This window comes from Hippichthys cyanospilos, chromosome 7 (assembly GCF_059441005.1).
Source record: "Hippichthys cyanospilos isolate Australia breed blue-spotted pipefish chromosome 7, RoL_Hcya_1.0, whole genome shotgun sequence".
Lineage (NCBI taxonomy): Eukaryota > Metazoa > Chordata > Actinopteri > Syngnathiformes > Syngnathidae > Hippichthys > Hippichthys cyanospilos.
This window is the reverse complement of record NC_142375.1, coordinates 12922674-12948561: the sequence shown is the minus strand read 5'-3', so window position 1 is coordinate 12948561 and position 25888 is coordinate 12922674. Positions and strand designations below refer to the sequence as shown.

The window sequence follows — 25888 nt, the reverse complement described above, 5'->3', positions numbered from 1 at the left end:
GTAACAAACAAAATATCAGACACAGAAAAAATGGACAAGCCAGAGTTTCTGTTCCTCTTTTGGTAGGTTTTTTTTATGTTTGGTTTTTTTTTTGGGAGGGGGGGGGGGAATTCTGACTCAAGATCCTTCCTTTGCCTCTGCTCCAGTCACGGCAGCACTTCTTGTAGACGCAACAGCAGGACACAAGAACCAAAGTTTTTTTTTTTTTTGAGAGGGGGGGCATAAGAACCCACAAGGTCTTCCAACAGAGGAGAGAGGGAGTACAGAAGGTGAAGGAGGGCTGGATGGAGAGAGTAAGGGCAGCAGTAATTAGTGAGTCTGTACCTGACTCTCACTGACATAAGCCCCACATTCCAAGGAACCCAGGGGAGGAGGAGGGTGAGGAGAAAAAAGAGGGGGGAAAGTTCCAGCACACTTAATGAACCCCGGGAACCCATCAGAGGACCCTTCCACTCACCAACACCAGCACTCACAGAGAGGAGAAAATCTTCCTTACAGCACACCATCGTTGACTTGTTCACTCCGGCTTGCAGGTGGATTTCAGCCAGACACACGGCACCGCTGTCACTCTGCCATCCATCGCTTTTCTATCGCTGTTCTCGATGCTTCTTTCTCTTTCTTTCTCTTTGCACCTGTGTACGGTGTACACACTGGCTCCCTCACAAAACTCACCAAACCAGAATGGGACTGCCCAAACCCCCAACACTGCTCCCTCCCTCCCTTCTCTGTTATCGGCTCCGGATGGGAAATGCTATCCTTCCTTGTGTGTGTGTGGCGCTAGACAATCTTTGTCCTAGTGTGTGTGCTTGTGTCTACTGCATGTGCGTGCTTAATGGCAAAAACCGGAATAGTAGCCACTAGAGCAACATTCCACGTCAGGGCTGCACACCTTAGTGCAAGCCTCCACTAAGGATCACATCCACTGTAATGCCGGTAATGCTATTGGTTAAGGTGAGTTCTACACACTCGTTGATGTTGACACCGATGAGAGCACCACCACACGCTGCCTTCAAGCTATAGTGTTCCCTCCCATGGCGCAGATCCCGCTGTAATGACAACTTTGAGGAATAACAACTCCAATACTCTCACGTTTCTCTTTCCCTGGGAGAAGATGGCTGCAAATGGCTGTAAGAGGGTGGAATGGGAAAACATTCACATGGGCAGTTTCTCACTCCTCTTAGGTCTTTCTGCAGACTTTCAAGCAAGTAAAGCTGTAATGGACCCAAAATGTCTCTTTACTTTACATGATTTTTCATCTTTAAAGGGAAAATTACCCCCCCCCCCAAAAAAAAAAAAATCATGGCCAAAAACCACAGCCTGAAAGAGCCAACAGTACCGCATAATCAGCAAAAAGTAGAGACGCAATGCTGAACACGCCGAACCGAACCCCATCAATTCTTCAACTGCCTCTAGACATTCTGTTCATGAAGGTAATGAGCAGAATCGGTGACATAGGGAAGCCTTGGGGAGTCCAACCGTCATTGAAAACAAATTCAACTTACTGCCAGGCGCATCAAACTCTGACATTACAGTAGAGCCTGCCCACTCGTCCGGAGCCAGGACGAAAACCAAATTGCTCCTCCTGAATCTGAGATTCAACTTCCTGACGGACCCTCCTATGCCTCTATAGTTGGAAAACGCCATCCAGTCCCTATTCTTAAAAAGGGGGAACTCCACTCTGGTTTGCCTGTCCAGAGGCACTGTCCATCATGCTGGAGCGATGTTGTAGAGTTAGATCAACCAGGACAGCTTTTATGAAGCCCTATTAATCTAAAGATGGTATTTCGATTAATATTGATGAATATGAATCAGCAAAATCAACCAATTTCTTATTGATCTCAGGGGGTAGCCATTTTGCCACTTGCTGTCCACTGAAAATGACAACAAAGTAACTCAGGGCTCAAGTCACGACCCATCATGCCACAACACTTGCAAAAATCCACAAGACCATCTCAGAAAATAGGTGAGCTGTTATTAGCAATTAGAGTCAGTACAGGACTGGAGGACATTTCATGTGTCACCCATCAAATTTTAAATAATCTAGACTAAAAACCATGACATCCAGTCAAGAAAAGTGCTTGTAATGAGACCAAATCTAAAAAAACTAAGGAAAAGGAATATTTACAATGAATTTTAAAAACATCAAATAAGTCGGGGCTACCACCTACTATGCCGCCACCACCCACCCCGCAATGACCAAATTGAATGTCAAACAAAAGTTAAAAAAGAATTGAAACTGATATAACAGTTGCTCAGCGTTAATAATAGCACAGCTTGTGAACATCCACCCATCCATCAGCCTATCCAAGCTAACTTCGGGCAGTAGGCGGGGGACACCCTGAACTAGTTGCCAGCCAATCGCAAGGCTCAAAGAGATGAACAACAATTCACCCACCTAGTCACACCTATGGACAATTTAGTAAGTTCAATACACCTGCCATGCATGTTTTTTGGAGTGTGGGAGGAAGTTGGAGTGCCCGGGGTGAACCCACGAGGGCTCGGGGAGAACATGCAAACTCCTCACAGGAAGGCCGGAGCCAGGTGGATTTTAAGTCTGGTCCCTGAACTGTGAGGCGGACGTGGTAACCACTGCGGCACCGACCCACCCTTAATTTACATTTATCATTATTTATTCATTTAATTATTTTTTTCAGCATCAAACTGCTCATTTGGTCAAAACTGTTTCTAGTTCAAATAAGGAGAGACTTTTTTTTCAGGCACTCTAATGCACTTTTAAGTTTGTTTTTATATAGTTAGCATCTGTTGAAAGGTGATTTTTATTTCAGTTTTTCTGTAATTAATGTTGAAAAGGATACAATTTTTAGTATATTTACAATATTTATAGATACAGTAATTATCTTATTTTTAGTCACTCACTACAGCGAGTAGGGGGGGGGGGCGTGAAATGTTTTCTCTTTCTTAGGGGGGCTTTGCAAAAATAACTGAGAAGATATTAGCTTGATGTGGTAGAACACAGAGGCAGAAATCTGACTGGACAAAAAAGAGATAACATCCACATCTGTGTCCCGGATGGAAGCAATGAAAAAAATGCTACAAAATTAATAAAGTAGACCTGCAAATTAAAACAACTTCATGAAGCATATTTTAGAATGTAATTTCTAACAGTAGGTCATTCTTTCTGATCGTGATAAGGCACATAGTATTTCTCAAATATCTGTATGTTCAATAAAACCGGCTCAACCAGTGAGTTTTTTCTTCATCCATGCCTGTCGTTTGTGTGTATTTTATTCATCACTTCCGCACCCAATATTTAATCTCATCATATTGCATGTTTGATCATGTAGAGTAGTTTCAACACACCGCACAAAAGCATTCCCCTGTTCAACTAAGGGCATTAATTTGTGTGTGTGTGCGTGCGTGAGAGTGTGTGTGTTTTTACTTACCTGAAGACCTCGCATGAATCAAAGTGGGGCGGGACCTTGCACTTCCTTCTTCCTTCTCTCACTTTCTTTGCAAACACCTTGTTGTCATGGTGATGAGACCAGGCAGAGCAGTCCTGAGCGGTAAGGTGACCGACAATGCTGAGGATAGAAGTGAGGAAGCCGGGTTTCTGCTTAGAGTACCGGCACACATTCACATGCATAGGTTAGCGCACGCACACACACATACACACATTGCGCACGCACCGTAGGGAACTTGTGTGAATAGGAAGCTGAGATTGAGTCAGATGTGCTCACACCGAGAAGTAACATTTCAACAGAGTGGATGAACTCTGAGCTGGGAAGAGGCTGAGGCCGTTGGATGTATTGCTCAATGCACAAATGCTTGCTAAACATATCTATTTACTTAAAAAAAGCTATTTGGCCTCACGAAAATTATGCTCAAGCATATGAGTAAAGACACCATATATACACCATGACTAGTAAACAAGGGTTCCTCCCAAGTCGTCATGAGGACAATGTAATCATTGAACTAATAAAAGAGTCAGTGTCATACAGTCATATTTTCATGACATTTTTATCTTTATGTCCATCATATCAGATCACATTGTGTTTTAATCTCCAATTAAATCTAGACAGATGGACTGCCTACATGTTTTTTTCTCCTACATCTGCGAACTTATGTAAAAGACTAACGTGAAAATTGTAACGACTATTCAGTACGTACATGAAGGACTTTATGAAAGCTTTACATGAAAATTGCCACAAAAAAAGAAATAAGCCAATTTCTGACTGTACTGCCAAAAGCATTTTAATATCCCCAAAATGACTGGTTCCGTACGATTCCTGCCAAATCTTCAGGACTCATAGCTAAATTTTATAGTTGACAACAACAATTTAAAGCCTGTAGCTAAGGTTAAAGTTGAGCCAATGACGGCATCTTCAAACCAATAGAGATTATTGAACTATAAAATGAGATACAGTAAAAGGATATGAAATAAAATTCTGTGTGTTTTTAAACACATTTGAACTAGTCACAAAAAATGTTTTTCTCCAAATTATCTGTGGCATTTAAGCAAGAAACCAACAAAGCGTTTGGTTTTACGGCTTCAGCTATTTTGAGATCGTCAACTGTCTGTCAGATAGATGCCTGAGGTACATGGAGGTTTGCATTTCAATCATTTATTTAAGCAACGCAATGCACGAAGAGTTTATTACGAGTGGGTGGCTGGCGGAGGAAACTAACTGAGAGACTACTACAAACACAAGAATGAGGCAAACAAACAAAAAGACTGCAAACAAAAAAAACGCAAACACATTAACTCATTCAATGCCAGAGGCGTATTTTCCCGTTTTTTTTTTTTTTTAAGAGAATGGACAATCATTACTTAAGTACATCAACTATATTAATTTCAAGATAATTAAGTATGAAATACTTAAGTATCTCGGCTTTGATGTTTGGACTCAAAAAACGTGAAAATACACCCTTGGCATTAAAGTATCTGGGACTGAATGTCTTGTCGTAGTAAAAAAAAAAAAACGAATGGCATTGAATGAGTTAAGAGCAAAAAGATCAGAAAAATAACATAAAACAAAACAAACAATAAACCCATTTGTTTTTCGTGCCAAGTTTCAGTCTGTGTCGGTGTATCTTATTTTTGTGGCGGTTATTTTAATGGGTGTGCATTTTTGTTTGCTGTGGTTTTAACCTTAGTGTGTGTGTTTTTTGCACTTGTTTTGTTGCAAGTTTCTGTCCATCTCAATTTTGTCAATGCATCTTTTTTATTTCGTGGCTGTGTTCGGCCGGCTGCGGCGTTTGCCACCGTTTGCCACTTTAGTTTATCATGATGTTGACAGAAGTTGTTGTCGAGGACAATGGAGGATAATTCACCAACACAATGGTAACAGTAAAGTAAATAAAGGTAGTTTTAGTTCATGGGAGTCGTGAGATAATTGAGGAGAATCATGACAACTTTATTGTTTTTTTTGATTTGCCAAAAAGGTCACTGAGTAACAAAGGTTCCAGTGTTGAGCGACAATTGCCGCAATTATCCCGAGGACTTGAGCGAAATTATTCGTCTTTGCTGGGGAAGTGTCTAATGGCTGACTCTTATCAAGGTTTGTGGCCTTGTTTGAAAATTGTTCTGCTACACCATGCACCATTTCCTGTAATACAAATGTGACAGTACAAAGGAATGTCAACAAATGAGCTGTGATGCATAAATAAGGCCAAAGTTCTGACCTGGTACTTTTCCGTTTAAGCAACTGTAATTATCTTAGATGTGTGTCTCCATGTAAAGTCATTTGAAGGGCATTCTGAGCATGCACTTTTGTGTATGTGTGTGTGTGTGTGTGTGCGTGTGTGTGTGTGTGTGTTGGTATGGTCTCTCATACATTCTAATTGCTTTTTGATGAGTGAGACAGATCAAATCCACACTGATTATCATCGGCAACATACACGCACGTGCGCAAAGACACACACGCACACACACACACACACACACACACACACACACACACACATGAGGTTTGCCCTTGTGATTGAAGAGGGGGAAAATACTCGTTCTTCAAAGTTCACTTAACACCTCTATAAACATGGGAGCATATTTGAGCAATTAAATATTCAAGCAGCTTCACATTGGGCAGGGACATATATTTTGAAAAAATCTTGCAGTTTAACACCAAAAAAACGTCAGACAAAATGGATTTATGTGTTGAATGGATAGTGTCCTCATCTACTGTTACTCATTAATATAATTAAAATTTCATACAAGTCTTGACTGTACCATCTGCCATCTAGTGGAAGAGCATTTAACACTTGTGCCTGTCATGATACATCGCTGACTTAGATAGATGAACAACGTTATGTTAATTGCTGTAAAAAGTACAAATTGGAGCTGTTTTTCTGTATTGATTTGGCACAGTGGGTAGGAAACACTGCATTTTAGAAATCAGTTTCAGGACCTTGTTTCGCATGTAGGACTCCGAGGCAAATGCAAAGTGTGTATATAACCAAAAAGTGTGAACAGGTGAAGGATGCATAAGTGCACCGAGCAAAGCAAACTATGTTAAAGCAGCTTTGTACAGCTTTCTTTTAGAGATTAGACTTTTATTGAGAAAATTCCAAGTCGGCTTAAGCCTGCACGACCTGCCATCTCCAGCTGGGCTGACTATTGAATATGGTGTTATACATGTCCACACACACAAGTGTGGCTAGTGCCACACACAAACACGACACACATATACTGCATAAAGCAAGCGGAGTCCTGTTGTGAGGCGACATTGATGACGCGTGTTGGACGGGATAATCTCTCCAGCTGGACTCCCACCCGTGGACAAATGAGGCTCATTTGGATGAAAACCATACTGTGCTTTTCCACTTGTGGATTAAGACCTTAGTTTTCCATGAAGTAACTGTAATAGATTCTGAAACGAACTGTGCAAACGACCAGTGATGAATCAAATATAACCCTGAGGGCTTAATGCCGATGTGGCCTTTTCCAAAGAAAAACGACTCTCTGCACAGGAGAATAACAACATACATATGGTGGGCACGTAGATAAACATACTAAAAAAGAATGCCAGGTGCCATGTTAACAGGAATATGCCCTTGGTTGCTATGGACAAAATACATTTGATAAGATTACAACCAGACTCATTCACACCTATAGAAACTTCAAAGAACCTAACGCGTATATTTGAGGACGAAGAAGGAAGTACAAATACCCCAAAGATCTTGAGCAGATCACGCTGATTGCTATCCGCCTGTTGCAATTCATACAACAAAACACAATAATAGCTTTGTGTTCAACTGAATAGGTCAAGCGGTATCCATGTGTCCGTGCATTTGTGAATGGGAGAAAATTGAGTAAAGATATTTTTGTAAGATTATGTTGAGTAAAATATGTGCCATTTGTTGAAGCGTTAGGCGTGAGCTGTAGAGCTGTGAACAGCAGGTGGCAGCATCTTTCCTTTTTGTCAAAGAGTGGCAGTCAAGTCTAAGTGCAGAAAGTTTTAAAGTGAGCTGTCTACTAGTTCAACCAAAAAACGCACATTTTCAATTACCGTAATTAAAGCCAACTTAGACGCAGTGATAAAAAAAAAAACAAAGTATTCATTTTTGTTTTACAACAATTTTGAAATGGACTGCAATGACACAGCATGGTCCCCAGCAGAATTGGGGTATCGGAAATTCAAAATTCAAATATTAGAGATAGTCAAGCAGTGATATGAAATATAGCAATGCATAATCTCTCCAGGTTTTGCATGATATCTCCATAGATTTTTACTCTAGATTACTAGTAATACTCCAATATGACATGTAAGGGTAGGTCTCCTGCTCATTATCATATTGTTGCCATGACATTACAAACGCCATCATGTTCCAGCCCTTGATCATGCAAAGCAGAGGGAATGAAGAAGGACAACGCAGAGAAGGAACAACTTTTTGGCAGATAACTACTTTATGATAATTGTCAATAGTCTGTGGAAAATAATTCAATGGAGGATGTATGCTAATCTGCAGAAAGGAGGCCTGGCGATGATAAAGGTAAAAAACTAGAAATTTGAATAGCTCATCATCATTTATGCAGATGACACTAATCTTCTGTAGCATTTTCTTCTAAAGCGAAAGCTTCTCCTGTTGCAAAATAAAAGAAGCCCTAGTTTCTATTCATCCATTTGCTTTTTTGCACATGCACACTCTTTTAGAGACACTTTTAGTCCATTCCAATCATTCTCGGTGGCTTGTAAAAGCTGATTATACCCACAATGCTTTCTCTGTATTAATATTAATCCACTTTAATCAGTCATAAGTGGCCTTTGGAATTTAATCCTCATTGTCAAGTCATGTCATCAATACTGTGTGTGTGAGGACTGAAGTAGGTCACAAAGAAGTAGACTGCTGACCATTACTTATTGATTACGTTCAAATTCAAGAGGTTGTTTCATTGCAATAGTAAGAGGCCAATTACCTTCAGCAACTTGCAGCTAAACCTCACACTTACAAACAACAAAAGGTGGATTATTTGTACCATGATAATCGGAGTCTTCGGGTTTCCATCACTTAGAATACGCCACTCGTAATTGCTCAGTTGGTCAGTAAAAGTGAGGAGAAAAACTCTACAGAAGAGTTTAACATCTCTCAGTCACTTTCTACAATGTATTTTTGGCAGCAACAAGGCTTCACTAAAAATGTGAATGGTAGAGGAATAGTCAACTCATGTCAAGCGCCAATGGAGGACAAAGAAGCACTCAGCTCTCTTGCATCTGGTGAGTTCTAGTTGATAATAGTTCAATATTTATCTCTAACAATAAAATCTGTGTGATCTATGTCTCTTTCTGTATAACCTTTATCCGATAGACAAGTGGAGATGGTATTTGTGAACATCAGCGATTAAAAAGACCCAATTCTTCAGCTTCCTCCCACGTTCAAAATACACGCATGTTAGTTTTGTTGAGGTCTCTAAATGAGTCCATATTTGCCAATGTGCAGTGGTGGGGATTTTACATTTATTTTGCTGTTCCATCATCTACAGTCCCCGTTCGTATGTGGACCGTGGTGATGATTACAAAGACAGATGAAATGTACTGTTCCGAATGTACTGGTCCGTCAGACAAATGTCCGTCAGTACCGACGGACTGCCCACCCATGGTAAACGGTTGTCATCCTATTCCTTCTACCATTTCATCTTTGTCTTTACTTTTTCCAGCTATCCCTTGCTCTGGAATTTTTCCTCCATCAGATCAAGCTTTCGTCCAAGCAGCAGCCATCTTCCAACATCTACGTATGGAGAAACCACCGAGCCATCAGTTTGTACATTATGAGAAGAAGACAAACATGTTGTCTCTGCCGGGGAGTGGAGATGCGAGAACCGAGCAACAGGCCTTGCGGCTGGCTTTCAGCACCCTCAAATGTATGCCCAATTAGATACTGTAGATAGATTTCTTTTGTAATTAATTGGAATTTCAAGTGTAAACTCTGATCGTTACCATGTTTGGTAAGCTACAGGCTTCTCTCTAATTAGCCTTCCAGGCACTGCTAATATAGCCGCGGCTCTCTGTGATACTACAGCCAAAGAGATGGGAATGGGAAGGGACAACAGTAAAGATGCTGTATGATTTTAAATAATTTAAGATTTAAGTAAATATGTGTACTAGAGTTGTTCCACGTCTGAGGAGTGCCTGCGGCAGGTTCATTTATAACTGGTCTGTCTGGCATACAGGGAACGTTTACAGCACGTTTCACTACAATATAGCTTTTTTTAATATTATTGTTAAAGTTTACCTTATCAAAGTAGCTTGGCAAAAATCACAGATTAACATTCATTAACAAACTCATAACATTTAGCAGCCACAACAAACAGCCGACAAGTAAAAAATATTGAAATCAGCAACCAATACCATGCAGTGCCTTCATACAACCACTGTAAACCAAAAACAATTCAACTTAAATTATTTCATCTTCAGTTCTTGGATTGGACCTCAATACATTGTGCATTTGCGCCCGAGTAGCCCATGAGTGCATGTTCCATAGTAAAGAGTTTTGCTGTTTTGCTACCAGACCAAGATTTACTGGAGGAGGTGATGATGGACAGCCACTTCCACATGTTGCAGCATATCGTGAGTCCCATCCTGTGTGACAAAAGTCCTGTCTGAGTGCAAACACAATTTTAACGACACTCTCACTGATCATTAAAGTGCCTCGTAAGGCAGCCGTGTGTATCGTTCTTTGCCTTATGCTTGTGGACTATCAGAAAATGAGGGAAGGGGGGGGCTTGCTTAGAGGCCATTTGTATTCACATCTGTGCATATAGTCAGCCTGAGCCCAGTTATAGTTGTCAAATGATGCATTGATAATGGAGGCAACTGGGGGTCTGTAAATGACACAATAAAACATGTATGATGCACAAAGATGTCTGTGAGTACAAATGACTGGAAGGTGAGTGTATATGTGTGTGTGGAGGGGGGGTGAAAAACACCTAACAAGCTGGCAGGTCGTTAGTCTGGCGTCATAAAAGTGGCAACCAAGCACACAAGGGAGGTAAAAGTTAAAAAAAAAAAAAAAAACAATGACTCTGCACCAAACAAAAGAACAGAAAAAAAGTGATAAAAATGTTCTTGACAGTAATATTTTCTATGTGGCCCTACTAGTATAAACGCACTATACTGGGCTCAGGGAACGACCAATCACAGCTCACCTGTTTTCGAAGTTTGGCCATGTCACATGTGTCATTCGCAAGCTGTGTCGTCATTGACTGTGACCTGAGCCCTGAGCAAATGTCATTTCCATTTGACAGCAATTGTTAAATGGCTGCCCCAGAGATGGTTGAAAATGGGTGGATTCTGCTGCTTAATTCATATTCCATAAACACAATATGGATCAGAATGTTGTTTTTAAAATATTTGTACTACATAGAACATATTATTGTAGAGCCTTAAATTTTCCTTTTAAACACTCACAGTATTAAGTGGATACAAGAGTTGTACAGTAGGCAAAGCTAAGTCTTCACAAAAGATGCTTATTCAACTTTAGGATATACTGTACATGTGTTGTGTCCCCAGAATGCAATAGTGAGAAAATCCAACTAAAACTGTACCCATTTTCAGCCTAGTGACCTACTGCCACTAGCAATGGTGATGCTGTGTGACTTCCGCGATCGAAGCTTTATGCCACGTGAGCATTCGACAAAGGAAGAGGAGGAGCCTCACCGAGAAGTGAGAGATATGGAAAGTAGATTACACAAGTATGTGCGCTATGGAGCATTCATATCCAACATTCCAAAATGCATCTGAAGTGTTTGTATGTGCATTTGTGCACCTGTGTCAGGTGTAAAACCAAGCTGGCTGCTTCTCTGGCTCGCTGCAGGGTCAAACATGGCCTACGCAGTGCGTCTCGAATTCTGTCAGAGCCTGTGAGGAGCAAACAACAGCGAGCGAGAACGCTTCCTTTTTACGCATGGGTCAACACTCTAAAAACCAGGTCCAACTCCACCTTATTTTCAAATCCATGAATCGAGTTGACCTATATAGAAATTGATAGATTTCCTCAACCATTCCTTTTGAATCTTAACAGTGTGGAGGAAGTGTGTGAGGAGTTGCAGCTTAGCGGGATGTCGAACGTGGACCACGTGGCTGAAGTTGGTGAATCCGCATTCAGCAGAGATCCCCTCTGTCTCGACACGTTCATCCTCCCCCAAAAGCTGTTTACCTCCCTGAAGTCAAGCCATCTCATTGCTACACACACACTTAACATCCAGGTAGTAATGTGTGTGTGTTGGAATACTAGCTAAATAGTTGATATGCTAAAAATTCATATGAGCACTCACTGGAGGTGAAGAGCAGAATGGAAGAACCTGTTTCATTTCAGAAAGCTCTAAAAGCTACCCTTTAAGATAGCGATGAATTTGCCTGTATATTAAAAAAAAAGGGGTTGCAGTGCTGTTAGTTTTAATATTTTAAGTCTTTTACAAAATGCGCAAGGATGGCTTGTGTTGCTTCATCGTCAAGAAATATATATATTTTTTGTCACGACATGAGTGTGCATAAGCAAAATTACTGTTGCTGATGTGGAAACCCTTTTGAGGCATGACATGATACTTGTCAATTTTGATAGATGGTGTGTGTTTGTACTCACCACACTGTTGTGTGTCTGTGCAGGACAGGAGCACGTGCTTGGCGGCGAATGCGTTACGCTCGTTCTTATTCAACTACGCAGACATCCTGGTGGCTGGCTCCTTCTCAGCCCTGACTATGGCCCATATGGCCGTGGTGGCAGCTGACTTTTCGGGCAGCGTACTGGTGTGTGGTGGTGATCACACCACATTACAACTTCAGGACATGCAGGAGCTACTGAGGAAAATGGATGTGAAAAGTGAGCAATAATAGAGGCACAGATAAGCACTGTAAATACATTTTCAATAACATTGGAACCCTGCAGACGTGTGTATCCTGTCTGAAGCGTTCCTTGGTCTGGATGAGCGGGACTCTGAAATTGAGCGCGTGAAGATTATCGTGGTGTTTCCTCAGTGCTCGTCATCTGCCCTTAGTGATCCCGTGGACACCATTCATCGTGAACATGGAGGTGTGCAATGATTATTACTGAAATGGTCCTGACAACATGGAAGAAAGAAATTGGAGGGAAATTAGCAACAAAATGTGACTCATCATTCTATTCCATTCACCTTTTGCAATCTGGATTCTTATAATTGAAATGAAACACTTTCAGTGAATCAAAAGGAATGAACGAATATTAATAAGAGTGCTCTAGATTTGTTAAGTTGACAGTTACCACCCAACAACCATAAGTAGAACAGACATGTGCTAGAAAAGTGGTTAGCTACTTGCGATTAGCATTAGCGTAATACGAATTTCCAATTAGCATTCTCTTTTAATTATTTTTCACAATAAAATATGATACAATGTACTAGAATGGGTGAAACACTTCTAGAATGCTGATTGGCTTGAACCAATTTCTTTTTAAAAGATGTACCGGTAATTTAGGGGAAAAAAATAAACAATCAAACAAAACCTTATTAGTGAACATTAGCATTGAGGCCTAGTCTCTTAGCAAGCGGAGGCCTCATTACTCAACTTGAGGAGTCATATACACGTGTATCCATCCACCCATCCGTCCATCCTGAATTGATGGAAAGAAATACATGTACAGCAGTGTAGATTTAAAACAAACAAACAAAAACATTTTCTCTTTTGTCATCAGACTGGAATCTGCTACAGGACTTGTCTCATGGTTCAGTTTCCCAGAGCAACATAAACAAACTTACGACTCAGCAAGCAAGACTACTGGCCCGCGCCTTAACCTGTGAGTGTCTGCACATATACAATAAATCAACATCTCAGTGTGACATAGCATGGTATTATGGGAGTTGCGGTCACATCAATTTAGGATAGATATCAAGATGACTGAAATGTGATGACTTGGCTAATCTGGCCAAGTAGTATACGGTCATGAACATCTACAGTATAGTACATCTACAGTATACTATAGACTGGAATTAAGATGTCAATGCTCAATCATGTTTAATGCCACAGTATAGCCAATTTTCTTCGAACTTTGCATTTACATTTCAAGTGAAACATATCCCAGTGCTTTGTTAACATACACTGAAAACATGACACAAAATTGTAAATTACTTTGTAAATGTTAACACACGATAGTGACAGAAATAAACAATATATACTACCAGTCAAAAGATTTGAGACACCCTGTAATTCAAGTTTTTTTCATTATTTAAAAAAACGTTTAAATATTAAGTCATCGACATTATGAAGAAATACTGATTTTTTTTTTGTAAACCAAATTATTTTAATCAAAGCAGAATCTATCCATCCATTTTCTTTAGCCACTTATCCTCACTCAGGTCGCCAGCTTGCAGTTACCTATCCCAGTTGTCTTCGGACAGTCGGTGAGGGACACTGGACTGTTTGACAGCCAATGGCAAGGCACACAGAGACAAACAATCATTCACACTCAGATTCACAATCACAGAGAAAGGTCAATTTGGAATTTCCAATACACCTACCATGTGTGTTTTTGGAACGTGGGAGGAGACCAGAGTCCCCCAAGAAGAACCACGCGAGCACAGGGAGAAGATGCAAACTACACACAGGAAGGCCAAAGCAAGCTGCAATTGAACCCGGGACCTCTGAACTGTGATCCAGATGGTCTTCATAGTAGAATGTTTTGTAATTTCAAACACTTTTTGCCCAGACTTGTTGGTAATTTCTCAGCTTTATAATATGGATGACACATTATAACCTGGAATGACTATCAATACACTGATGTGCATATATGTGTGAAGGCGTGTCCAAACTTTTGACAGGAGTTGTATACTGTACCTTCCTAACACGTTTTACTTTGCACATCAAACCTTGGTTTTTGTTCACATGACTGGCAGGTTTAGAATTCTATTTCAAATGGTACAAACTTAATTAAATGAATAGTGTGGTTCTGTTTCCTAGCCGTTTGTCCTTGTCATCTGTATAAGTCCCACAGGTTCAGACTGTGCTCTACTGCACACGCTCAGTATACAGCGAGGAAAATGAAGAGCTGGTGAAGAGAGTGTTGGAAAAAACACACAGTCCCTCCAAAGTGCTGCCATTTAGGTAAACACACAATGAAGTGGCTCTGTACGCAGTTCAATCGCACTTGGACATATTTTATGGACAAAATACAGTGTTGGTCAATACCACTTTTGATCGTAGCCTGATTTGAATGCTGCAGAATGAGCTCAAAGCTAAAATCGAAAGAAGAAAAAGTCGCAATAAAGAGAAGACAATTGAAGTCAAGGCCAAAGGCAGCGTGCACAGTTTGAATGCAAATATGCTGTCTTCTCTTTCCCTGACAAGTGTGTGTGTGTGCCTGTGTGTGACCATCTGCAGGGAAGCTCTTCTGCATTTGGCTTCCTCACATTTCACTCTTGCAGTGTAATTGCGATTTCACGGCCAGTTGGATTCTGTCACTCACAATGATTTTGCCTTCTATACCAAACCATTGGGCAGGCATTTAAACTGAATGTGATGGGGCACCAGCACTCGCCTTAATAATGGATTTTCTCCAAGGCATTAAAGCAAACGTGCTTGAGATGAGAACTGTCAATTTTTAAAGTTTTAATTTCCATTAGGTTTTTTTTTTTTTTAAATGTCATTACTTTAAATGGACAGTTCAGAACATGCAAAGCATACATAAAGATTCAGCTGTCAAATGTTGGCTTTTTTCCCCTCAATGTAAAAGCAAATGGTTTATTTTGATTCAGCACAGATAATTCGATAAAACTAAAACAAACCAGATAATATTTACTGGAGAAGTGGACATTCTGAGGATTTGGATCCTTTTAAACTGAACCGCATCTTGAAACAATGAACCGATTATCAGTAATGAATATGAATTAATTTGATTGATTAGTTGTCAATTAATCATTGCAGCTCTATTAGGTATGATTTGCCTTTCTAAGCATGACTGTTCCATTTTATTATTTATTATAGAGATGCTGCTTTCTAACTCAGTCAAACGAGGTTATGGGGAAAGCGTAGTGCAGTATTCTCTTTATCTTATGCAGATTTTCCCCCCAAATCTAAATATTTCTTGAAATTCGGTTCGTCTGTGTGGAAGACAGCTATCACAGTTTCTTTCCATGGTAATAATATATATACAGTATATATATATTTTTTACCATTTCATGTGACTACTGTTTTCCGTGTTGATCCCTCAGGGTGGATGGACCCATTTTTCCTGAAGACACTCAGTCAGGGGACACAACAGCCTGCAAGTTCTTCAAGCTGGAACCCTCTCCGCTCACCAATGGCTGCTTTGTTGCCCGTTTGTCTCGACAGGTGGACAGTAGAGTGCCTGTGTGCGGATGTGTAACCACATGAGCTGAAGCATATGCATGGGTGTGAATTTGCTGATGGGAGTGAGATGCTGAGGCAACATTTTCTCTTTTGACCGTCTGTCTGTTGGGTGGTTGGGTGTTTCAACTGCACATAACATTTCGGTGTCTTGCACGCACACACATAACGAAGGATTTCATAGGAAATGTATACACAATAAAAAAAAAATATATATATATATATAAAACACAGTATGGCACAGGTACAGCGCATCCGGAAAGCATTCACAGCCCTTTATTTTTCCCACATTTTGTAATGTTACAGCATTATTCCTAACTGTATTAAATTGATCTCTTACCTCGAAATAAGTATTCATAGCCTTTGCTTAATCCTTTGTTGATCCACTTTTGGCAGAAATTACAGCCTCAGGCCTCTTAAAATATTTTAAACATTCTTTTTGCAGTAATTCTCAAGTGCCATCCAGTTGAATGGAATATGTTTGTGCACAGCCTTGTTCAGGTCTCTCCTGAGATGTTCTATAGGATTTAGGTCTGGGCTTCTCCACATTGACAGAGTGGTTCTGAGGCCATTCCTTTGAGAGCTTGGCTGTGTGCAAATGAACGGCTCTGGAGCAGGTTTTCGTCCAGAAAATCTCTGCATATTGTTGCATTCAATTTACCTTCTATCGTGACTAGTCTGTTCCTGATGCTAAAAATATCCCTATAGCATCATGCTGCCACCGCCACGCCTCACTGGAGGGTTGGTATCGTCCTGTGATGAGCGGTGCCTGATTTCCTACAAACGTGATCAAAGAGTTCAATCTTTGTCTCATCAGATCAGAGAAATGTGTTTCTCATGGTATGAGAGACATTCTGGTGCCTTTCTGAAAATTCCAGACATGCTGCCACCTTCCTCTTATTAAGGAGTGGCTTTCGTTTGGGCCCTCTACCAGACAGGTCTGATTTTTGGATTGCAGCAGGGATGGTTGGCATTCTGGAAGGCTCTACTCTCATCACAGAGGAACGTTGGAGCTCTGACAGAGTGACTTGGGTTCTTGGTCAATTCTCTGAATGAGGCCTTCTCCCCTGATCGCTCATTTAAAACAACCGGCCAACTCTAGTAAGGGTCCTGGTGCTTCTAAATGGCTTCTGTTTATGAATAATGGAAGCCACTGTGCTCATTGAGACCTTCAAAGCAGCAGCATTTTTCCTATATCCTCCCCCAGATTTGTGCCTCAAGACTATTCAGTCTCGCAGGTCTGAAGACAATTCCTTCAACTTTATGTTTGGTGTTGGTGCTCTGATATGCACAGTCAATTGGGGGACCTTTTATGGATGGGTGTGTGCCTTTCCAAATCATGTCCAATCAACTGAGGTTACTGCAGGTGGACTCCAATTAAGTTGCAGAAACATCTAAAGTAAGATCAATGAAAAGTGATGCACATGGTAAAAGCTGTGAATACGTATATAAATTATGTAAGTGTGATTTCTTCATTTTCTATATTTAATACATTTTAAAAAATGACATTAAAAAACTGTATATGATTAATAGACACTAATAATATGGTATATACATAAGTGAATGAAACAGCAGTAGGAATAGTCAGGATTATGGCGCAAATAAATTATAAATCTCAAAAAGGACTCTGACATATTCAGAGGCATCTCATACTAGAATATTGAGGCATACCTAATGTATTTCAGTGCAGCAGTTACATTTTTTCTTCTGTATACAGCCCTCAGAGGAAAAGGTTTTGACTCCCTGATGTAGTGCATAATCAAACTGACACTAGTTGAAAACAAATGCACACATGGCAGTTTTAAATATCTGAAGTTTTAATCAGCGTAAAAACAGCACAAGGGCACATTCGCTGACAGAATTATAGAATTCACCTGTGGTGGATTGTGCTGTTTGACAACATCAAACATCTTTATTTTTATGTTGACTAAAGATGTTACGATCTCCTCATATTGTCACTGTGGGTTAAAAATTGCTGACGGGAGCAAAGGTATTGTCTTTTCACTTTCAAAGCCTCTTTATAGCTCTGCTTCATTTGTTCCGTGTCATATTGTTTGCATACATCTCCTTGTTTGTTTCTATGTTCCCCCTGTGTGCTGTAATAAGTTGCGGCTTCTCATCAAATCCTCACCGGCTTTCCAGGCGGATCCATCTAAGGTCGACACAGTCCAGGAAGTGCTGGCGAGAGCAGCAGCCAAAGGCCTCCTGGATGGACTTTTCCCTGGACAAGCAAAGGAGAAATGCAAGACGAATTCGGTGGGACATTCAGATCAAGAAGATGATATGGGTAAAGTAGAGGTCAAATGCGATGAGGATGGGAAGGAAGCAGGTCGCAAGAAAGGACTGAAGAAAAGACAGAAACGCAAGATTAAGCCAAAACACGGCAAGGTGGTCTCCAAGCAACATTCAAAAAGCCACAAAAAGAGGAAGAAGAAAGTAACAACACAGAAACATCGTAAGAGACGGATAGTCAAGAGCAAATCCAAAAAGATCCCTCGTCTTACACTCACGCTGATATCCTCCAGCAAACCTTTCAACCGGGTCCTTGCAGCAGCTGCCAAACAGCAGTCCCCCACCGCCTCTTCTAAAAAGGACCCTACTCCTGCCAGACAGATGGGACTGAACTCAGAGACCAAGAAGGCAACCAAAACGCCCATAAGCTCAAGTAAAGCGAGAGGTCCAACGAGGAGCTACATGGAGGAGATGGCCACAAAAATTGGGCCAGATTTGGTCTCCTCACTCACCTGCAGCTCTCTGAACAGCGAGATCGAGTCGCACCACAAGCAGAATGCAGCATCCACATCCGAGCATGCTCAGAAGTCATCATCCTCTCCCTCCTTTAGTTCAAACTCCATCTATTAACTACTGTATGAGGTATTTTAACAAATCATCAATTAAAAAAAAAAAAAAAAAAAACTTAAAATGTCAATTTTCTTTCCCCACTTTTCTACTATGAATTTCATGTCCGCTCAAGTTTTGAATGAAAACATGAAATAAACAGCTCATAATGTAATTTCTCATCAGTATAGAAATTGACTGTGCGCTAAAGGGATTCAGTGTCGGGATGTCATTGCCTTTAGCTAGCTTAATGCTAACTCAACATTTTCGCATGGATATCGGGATTTATATCCCTTTAAATGACGAATGTTTGAATACAAATCGCATAGCCACATACGTAGACAAGCAACACGCCCCAAAGCATATATTTTTATTTTCTGAAAAACAACAACTATACCGTAGTTTACTATTTCATTTGTGAAGGTCTTTGTGTGCACCTGCATTAAAGTGACCCCTGGTGGCTAAAACGAGCAAAACCAAATGCTCACAATAACCGTGTTGGAACTTGATGTTTGAAGATTTTAGATCAAGTTTGTCGTTAAACGCGTGATCACGTGAACATAGGTCTTAAGGCACCTCAACTAATTTTAAGAAAACGGTCAGAAGAATGTTTGTAATATGTTTGAATTACAACTTCATTAGATCTCCTGCCAAGTTGGGGAAAAACCAAAGTGGGTTTCAGGGAGGGGTAGTATAAAATGGAGAGACATTTTACATGATCAATAGTTTTTACTTTATTTTTAAACCATTCAACAATTCTTTCACCTTCCATTGACCACTTAGCAGTTTTATATTAAATGGAGCACCAAGTGTTGCCTCTCGTGATTTTAGACAACCTTCCCCCAAAACAAATATTGAGTAAATAAAACTGAAGCTTAATTTTCTGATAAGAGGGTTTTAATAATCTCTCAAAATGAAAGTGCCAGCTGAGTGTGGTATACACACATTGTAGATCCGAAGCAGACAGACAAGACCGTTTTAAGATGCTGTTTATTCCCACAATTGGTTACATTGATCATGTGTACAAATCAGTGAGCAGCAAACAGGAGCCTACACATCCACTGGCAGGAAATGGAGTGTGTGTTGTTATTGTTGTTTATGAGACACTGGGAGTCCTCCACAACCTCTTCATCCTTTGACAGAGAACACCCAGCTCTTGGTGTGTTGCACATTATTTTTCTGCAAAGCGGAGCCTGTTGGGGCATGGCAAGCACTGTAACAATGACTCAAAGTGAGACTTCGCCAGCCTCCATGAATAAAATCAGTATATACCTTTATAAAATAGAATAAATAAAATAAAAATATTTCTGTTCATTACATACAGTCTTCCTCTCGATCGTCCTCGGGCATGCAAGGCATTGATTCTTTCCAGGAAAAGAATGCATAGATAATCGCTTATCAGACGTAATTGACAACTGTGGGGAAAAAAAACTGTTATTATTTGCGTTCCTCGTTTTCTTATCTACAAGTTATATGTTACACTTTGGCCATTTGGTGAGTTCTAAAAAAAGAGCATTTCAATAAAAATAGAAACGTAAACACATTCAAAATAAAGGAATAGCTTATGAAAATAATAAATGGCAAATGTTACCTTACATGGAGACTATGTACATACATTTATCAACCCGTTCACATTTCAATCAGACAAAAGGTGGTGAGAAGAGCTAGTTACTGTTGCCTGGCAACGTTCCTGTCATTGGTAACTGTACTCATTTCTCAAAATATGTGTTGCTTTATGATTTTCTTTTGTTGTTGGTAAAAATAAAGTGTTCAATCTTTTGGAGGGAAAAAAGGAGATCTGAAAAACTTGAAGCTTTTGTGACAAAAATGATGTTATGTGAGTGATAATGGTGAAAAAAAATGACAGGAAGTAAAGATGTGAGTCGCATCAACAGCAGTCAAAAGGAACTTCCTATTATCTTAAGGCAATATCTACATGTACATGGGTATTTTTTTTTTTTTATGAATAACAAAAAATGTCTTTGGCAGATCTACACTATAAAACAAAACAACAACTATTTGCTGGCATTGGGCCCGATCCTCATAAGTCACAATTATGTTTTGTTTTTTTTTCCCCCACAACTCTATAATGCTGAGAATGTTCGTTTTACAAATTATTATTTACCACTCTCAAGTGTAAAAAATGCAACATTAATGGTTAAACAAACCTGCTGCTTTTGGGCTCTCTGAAAAGAGATCATTTTGGCGATACAAGGATACAAAGATTCGGCTAGAGGCAAACAAATTGCAGGCTGTCAAGTGCTTCCAAATGACCAGGTGGCACTATACTGTAATTCATAAACGTGAGTACATTTTAGCCAGGTACACTGTTGACAAGAAATGTGAACTGAATAAAACGTGATGTGTCACTCAAAACAAACGTCCATCCATTCATTCTCATTATGATGGTTTTACAAGCAATGTGTACAATCGTGACAGGATAAGTGTCAAATGCATGTGGACCTGAGGCCAAAATGCATAGAAAAAAATACATCAAATAAAAAAATACCCTTGTTCACTCGGGCATGGCATTAAGTTAACACACACCAAAAAGGTGGAATTTCTGTTTTTTTTTTCCTTCTCGCAATGTGAATAAAATGATGGCAACGTGTAAAAAAAATAAAATAAAAAAGCATATTGCCAGGGTCCTGATGCTGAGCAGCACTTCCTCCAGCACGAGGCTCAAAGAGCAGCAGCATGCCCACATCTGCAGGGTGTGAAAGTAGCAGCAGCAATCGCTCTTCTGCCTTGGCGAGCTAAATGTCACCCCACTCAGTTTGGCGCGTCCTCCGCCATTATGGCTATCATCTGTCATCATCCGAGTGGTGACGAAATGGCGAAGATGTGAGGGGGTGCTTCGGGTGAAGGGTCACCGCTCGTTTTTTTTGTTTTGTTTTAAACTCCCACCCAGGCCAAGCATCTGTCTTTTCTCACTCCTTCAGTATGTAAAAGCAGCAGTGGTGTACTGATATTGCCTCTAGTGTATTGTTTGTTCAGGAAAGGAAATTTCATGCGGGACCACGTGAGTCAGATGTTTTTGTTTACTCACATCCTTGATCAGTGAAGTCATTATTGTCTTACTTCCTTTCACAACACATTTGAATCTTCTGCGTGTTAAGTGTGAGAGCAAGGGAAAGGGGAGATCGTAGACATATGTACATAGACACCACCTTGATCAGATGTCAGTTTTTATCTGATAGACCTTTTTACTTACTGTTTAGGATAAACAGTACCAGTCAAAACTTTGAACACACTCTAATTCTATTTTTCCCTCCGATTATTAAAAAAAACAAAAACAAATGACTGGAGATTGATGGTAATATAGATTCTTTAACCTAAGCACCATTTCCCCAGATAACACGTTTGGCACATCTTGGTATTTTCTTAATCAGTTTTAAGATGTGGATGATACCTTTATGACTGGAATGACTTTCGGTTCACAGCTGTGCAATATTATCAAGTCCATAGCTTGAGTTTTTGGTTTCTTAAAGTGTTTGAGACTATTTAAATCCAAATGATTCTTAGCTTTGACCGTAAATCTGCATGTTCTCTAAAACTACGAAAAAGTCAATTACGAAAATTGGTCGGTTAATAATAACCGCCTCAAAGCTTTGCGGCAACCATGTTTGTGCTATGGTTTTCTACACTAACCTGCTTATTGCATATGTACACAGTGTTGCAATGGCATCAGGAAGAAAGACTCCTTCCAATAAAAAGAGGATGTCAAGGGTTTGGCATAAATTCCAATTAAAAACGGTGATAAAAAGAAGTAGTTCAATTATTGGAAAAGTGGTAACAGTACATTGTTGGGGGAAACACATATGCAATACCCGTAGAGATTAGGCTCCATTGTGCGTCGTGGTACACAAACGAGAGGACGAATGGCTGGTACGATTTGTGTGCTCAAAAACACTTGATTTAGGAGTAAGCACTCTTTCATCAAAGAAATTATTTGCATATGGAGCTTCCCAAAATAAAGGAAAAGACTTCCCAAAATGTACTAAGGCTGTAATACCCAAGAAGGTAACCACACACAACCTATAGTGGCTCGAGTTTACTTGTTTAAATTTAACCAGTAGGGAGCACTCAAGCATCAAACATGCCCAGCCTACTCGTCAGGAAGAAGATGATGAAGAAGAACAGGATTTTATTAACCTCATTGTAGCTAGCAGGGAGCTCCACTCTCAAGTTTACTCATGGAATATTGTCAAAGCATTTTCTGTGTGTGACTTTAAGGACACTTTAACATGTGCAATGTACTTATAAAATGACATAAAATGGTAGTTGATGTTTGTTGAACTTAAATAGAAATCACTCGCGTGCTAACGCTAATCGTGATTGCTGACCGGTTAGGACAGGCAAATTTTGATGGCTTCTTCAAGTTCAACAATAAACAATGGGTAGTTTCGTCCACTCCAATTTATGTTGAACCTTTGTAGATAATTAAAGAAAAAAAGGGAGTCCTGCCACTCTTTCTACATCCAACTGGCTGGCAACACACAATTCAGCGCTGAAGGTGGTGTCTATGTAGACTTGATGTCTACGAGGCTGGAGCCATTAAACGCTGAGAAGCTGGGTGTAAACAGGTAAGTGTGAAAGGTCATGCTGCAGCACGTGCAATAACGACGACTAATCGACTGCGTGTTGTCTTTGTTACCCCGCTCTTAGGGGGATGCGAGGCGCTTCTATGTACACTGTTCGCAATTAGCTGTCTCAGACTGAAAACAAGCTCACTGATGCTCATGAGTTTGACTGAGTCCTGTGGTTTGCTTTTGGCAAGGGGGGAAAAAAAAAGACCAAACTCTGGAGGGTCGTAGCTGTGTTACCATGGTTACAGGAGTCTATGGTACTTTCTGCAGCGATGCGGGTAGTTACCATGGCGACCGGGTGCAGGGTATGGCCAGGGAAATCGGTAATGCTTGGCGCTTTCCTGGTCACTGCGGTAACTCTGTGACGGGCCGCTTTTGTTTGAGGGTGTCGATGAGAGAAAGGACGCCCCGCTTGACGCTGGTGGAAACCCGGCGGGACATGGTTTCGCCCGGTGGTGAGGAGCCGCAGGCCTTCTGGGAAAGCGGCCGCGCCACCAAGCACTTCTGGTACCGCAGCTGAGAGAAAGAGAAGGGGGAGGGTTCAACCAATTGGAATTATACTTAACTCAAACGTGCTTTTCTACGTTCCTTCGATCAAGAAGGTTATCAAAGCTTAATTCCATACTTCTTACAGCATGTACATAAATCTTTCCCTTCTTTGTTTGTTCCATCAGAGCCATTTTGCATTCTTCATTCGTTCGCTTAAAACGGTTTCTCTACCTTCTTTCCGTACATGCCCAATACTTTTGGAATCCACTTTCCTTGTTATTGACTCTAATTTAATTTGCTAATATTCATGGTACCTGTAAAAAAAAAATTGAGCAAATAAATTGAACTGGTCTACAGTTAATTTTGTCTCATGGTAGAAGGTTAAATTAGGTAGCTTTGAGTAAAAAACACTTATTTTGCAATTATATACCTAGACTTGTTCTTGTCATGGAGAAAAGCCAATAATAATAATAATAATAATAAAATAATAATAATAATGATCTGAGAAGAACGATAGACAAGTATGGTTGCTTCATAGCGCTAGGAATAAATGGCTGCCTCCTCTAAGCATTTAGCCAATGTTAGTTCAAAACCAAATCAATTAGAAAGTCCCAACCAAAATAGCGGTAATTAAAATTATTTTAAGAATGCCTATATATTGTACACCTAATTATAAAAAGCCAAAAGTTTTGCAATGGAGCTCAAATGCAATTAGTTAAATGTTTGTCCTCTCTGGATGTTAAATCTTCAATTCCAGTATTTAAGACATTTTTTACTTTGTAAACTTTGAAAGAGAAAGATTCTAAATCTCTGTTATAAGAGGTGCCATTGCTTTCAGTTAACAATATGCAGTTCTTGTGGATTTGGAAACTTAAAAGTACCAATCAACAAAGCTAAAGTGTCACTTATTTCAAGGGCGGCTGCGTGTATCCATGCCTTCCATCTAAAGCAATTTATCACTCCTGACTTGAATGCACACATAATAGCCCGAATGCAGTTCTTCCATTTACTTTTAATAAATTGCATGTAGTGAAGCCCTACAAGGCAGATAGCTTTTTATCTTCCTAATTTCAGCAAACGCCACTTTCACACTGGCTTTACGTCAAATTGGTGAATGAGAGGCTCCCACAAGTGGAACATTGCCCTGCCTGAAGTATGCAATAGCTTTTAACACAAAGGGACACAAAACTGTGCAACTTACCCAATACAATTTAGTGGAAAACTATACACATTAGCTCATTTAAACAGATAAAACCCATGTATTTAATGATCGCTACGAAGGGATTGGAATGTTGGCTGTATGGGACACAGCTGCGTGCAAGAATAAGAAGAACTTTCCGTATGGAGTTGAAAGTCCCCAACCAGTTGGTGAAGTTAAGCAACTAACTTGCAGGCAGATCTCTTTGTTTAAGTTTGACAAAGATAGATTCTTTTGTTTATGTTTGTAAACCACGCCCTGCTTGTGATATCAATAAAAATGATAACTCTCTCAATACCATGGAAAAAATATATATATAATTTGACTCCAACAATTGAATTTGGCTTTGGTATCGAACACATATGGCAGCAAGCAGGAAAAAAATATATAAATTGCCGGCAAAGAACCCAGAGACAAAAGCAGCTAGGTTTTTCATTGCGTTTGTTTGAACTTGTTGGTGTGCGACATGCATCAACGAAAAACCAAGTGTCGGTGTAATTCCAGGCAAAGTTTTTTTGTTTTTTGTTTTTTTTTACCCCAGGTGTTTTGCTCAAGGACAATTCAACAGGGCTAAAATGGTCGAGGGGATCAAACGCACAACCTCTCAATTAGAAGACAACCACAATACCATTGAGCCACGCTGATGCTGCAACTACAGAATTTGTTCCGTTCAGAAGCAGCTGCATGAGACACACGGGCCCACCTACCTACCCCAGACTAGACCTAGGAGACCATTTGCTCCAACAACTCACCATGCAAGCAGCCTGGACAGCCTCAGACACACTCCCGGCGTTGGGCTCGCACCAGAACACGTGACAGTCGTAGCGATGGCCGCCGGCGTCCATAATGAAGGCGAACGTGCGCACGTCGTGTCCCACGCCCATGAACGACAGGAAACGTACGCGGCACTCCACCAAGACTTCCCCTTCATCCTAGTTGGTAAAATGCGTGACACGTCAAGATTCACGTAAAACAAAAAGCGGAATTCTAATCAATTGGACCACTGG

The 25888-nt window shown here is 40.3% G+C and overlaps 3 protein-coding genes and 1 long non-coding RNA gene across 23 annotated transcripts in view; 1 reads left to right on the top strand and 3 right to left on the bottom strand.

Annotated features, from left to right (window-relative positions):
* Positions 1–3538, bottom strand: part of rbm47 (RNA binding motif protein 47) — a 31359-nt gene extending 27821 nt beyond the window's left edge. For 8 of the 17 annotated variants that reach the window (XM_088419084.1, XM_088419093.1, XM_088419090.1 and 5 more), the window contains exon 1: positions 458–671. The gene's annotated coding sequence lies outside the window, so the exon portion shown is untranslated. Of the gene's footprint in view, positions 1–457; positions 672–3404 lie in introns of those variants that run through there. The other 9 variants (XM_088419080.1, XM_088419091.1, XM_088419085.1 and 6 more) reach the window with 5 other exon arrangements.
* On the top strand, positions 3502–18763 carry LOC148421118 (protein NSUN7-like). Its single transcript, XM_088419079.1, has 13 exons — positions 3502–3524; positions 8576–8672; positions 9113–9316; positions 9964–10022; positions 11010–11146; positions 11230–11382; positions 11476–11659; positions 12060–12273; positions 12340–12483; positions 13120–13221; positions 14408–14525; positions 15632–15752; positions 17910–18763. The coding sequence occupies exons 2-13, from the start codon at positions 8636–8638 to the stop codon at positions 18627–18629; spliced, it is 2193 nt and encodes a 730-aa protein (XP_088275205.1). The 5' UTR covers positions 3502–3524; positions 8576–8635; the 3' UTR covers positions 18630–18763.
* Positions 17635–18647, bottom strand: LOC148421119 (uncharacterized). Its single transcript, XR_015866105.1, has 3 exons — positions 18512–18647; positions 18278–18369; positions 17635–17988 (listed from the first exon to the last, which is right to left on the bottom strand). It is a non-coding gene; the product is annotated as an uncharacterized LOC148421119 (long non-coding RNA).
* An 815-nt stretch (positions 18764–19578) lies between the features above and the next one.
* The window catches only part of apbb2b (amyloid beta precursor protein binding family B member 2b), a 50347-nt gene continuing 44037 nt past the window's right edge, over positions 19579–25888 (bottom strand). For all 4 annotated transcript variants that reach the window (XM_088419653.1, XM_088419652.1, XM_088419655.1 and 1 more), the window contains 2 exons: positions 25634–25813; positions 19579–23710 (listed from right to left, as the gene is read on the bottom strand). In XM_088419653.1, the coding sequence (XP_088275779.1) occupies positions 23540–23710; positions 25634–25813 (351 nt within the window). In that variant the 3' untranslated portion in view covers positions 19579–23539. The remainder of the gene's footprint in view (positions 23711–25633; positions 25814–25888) is intronic.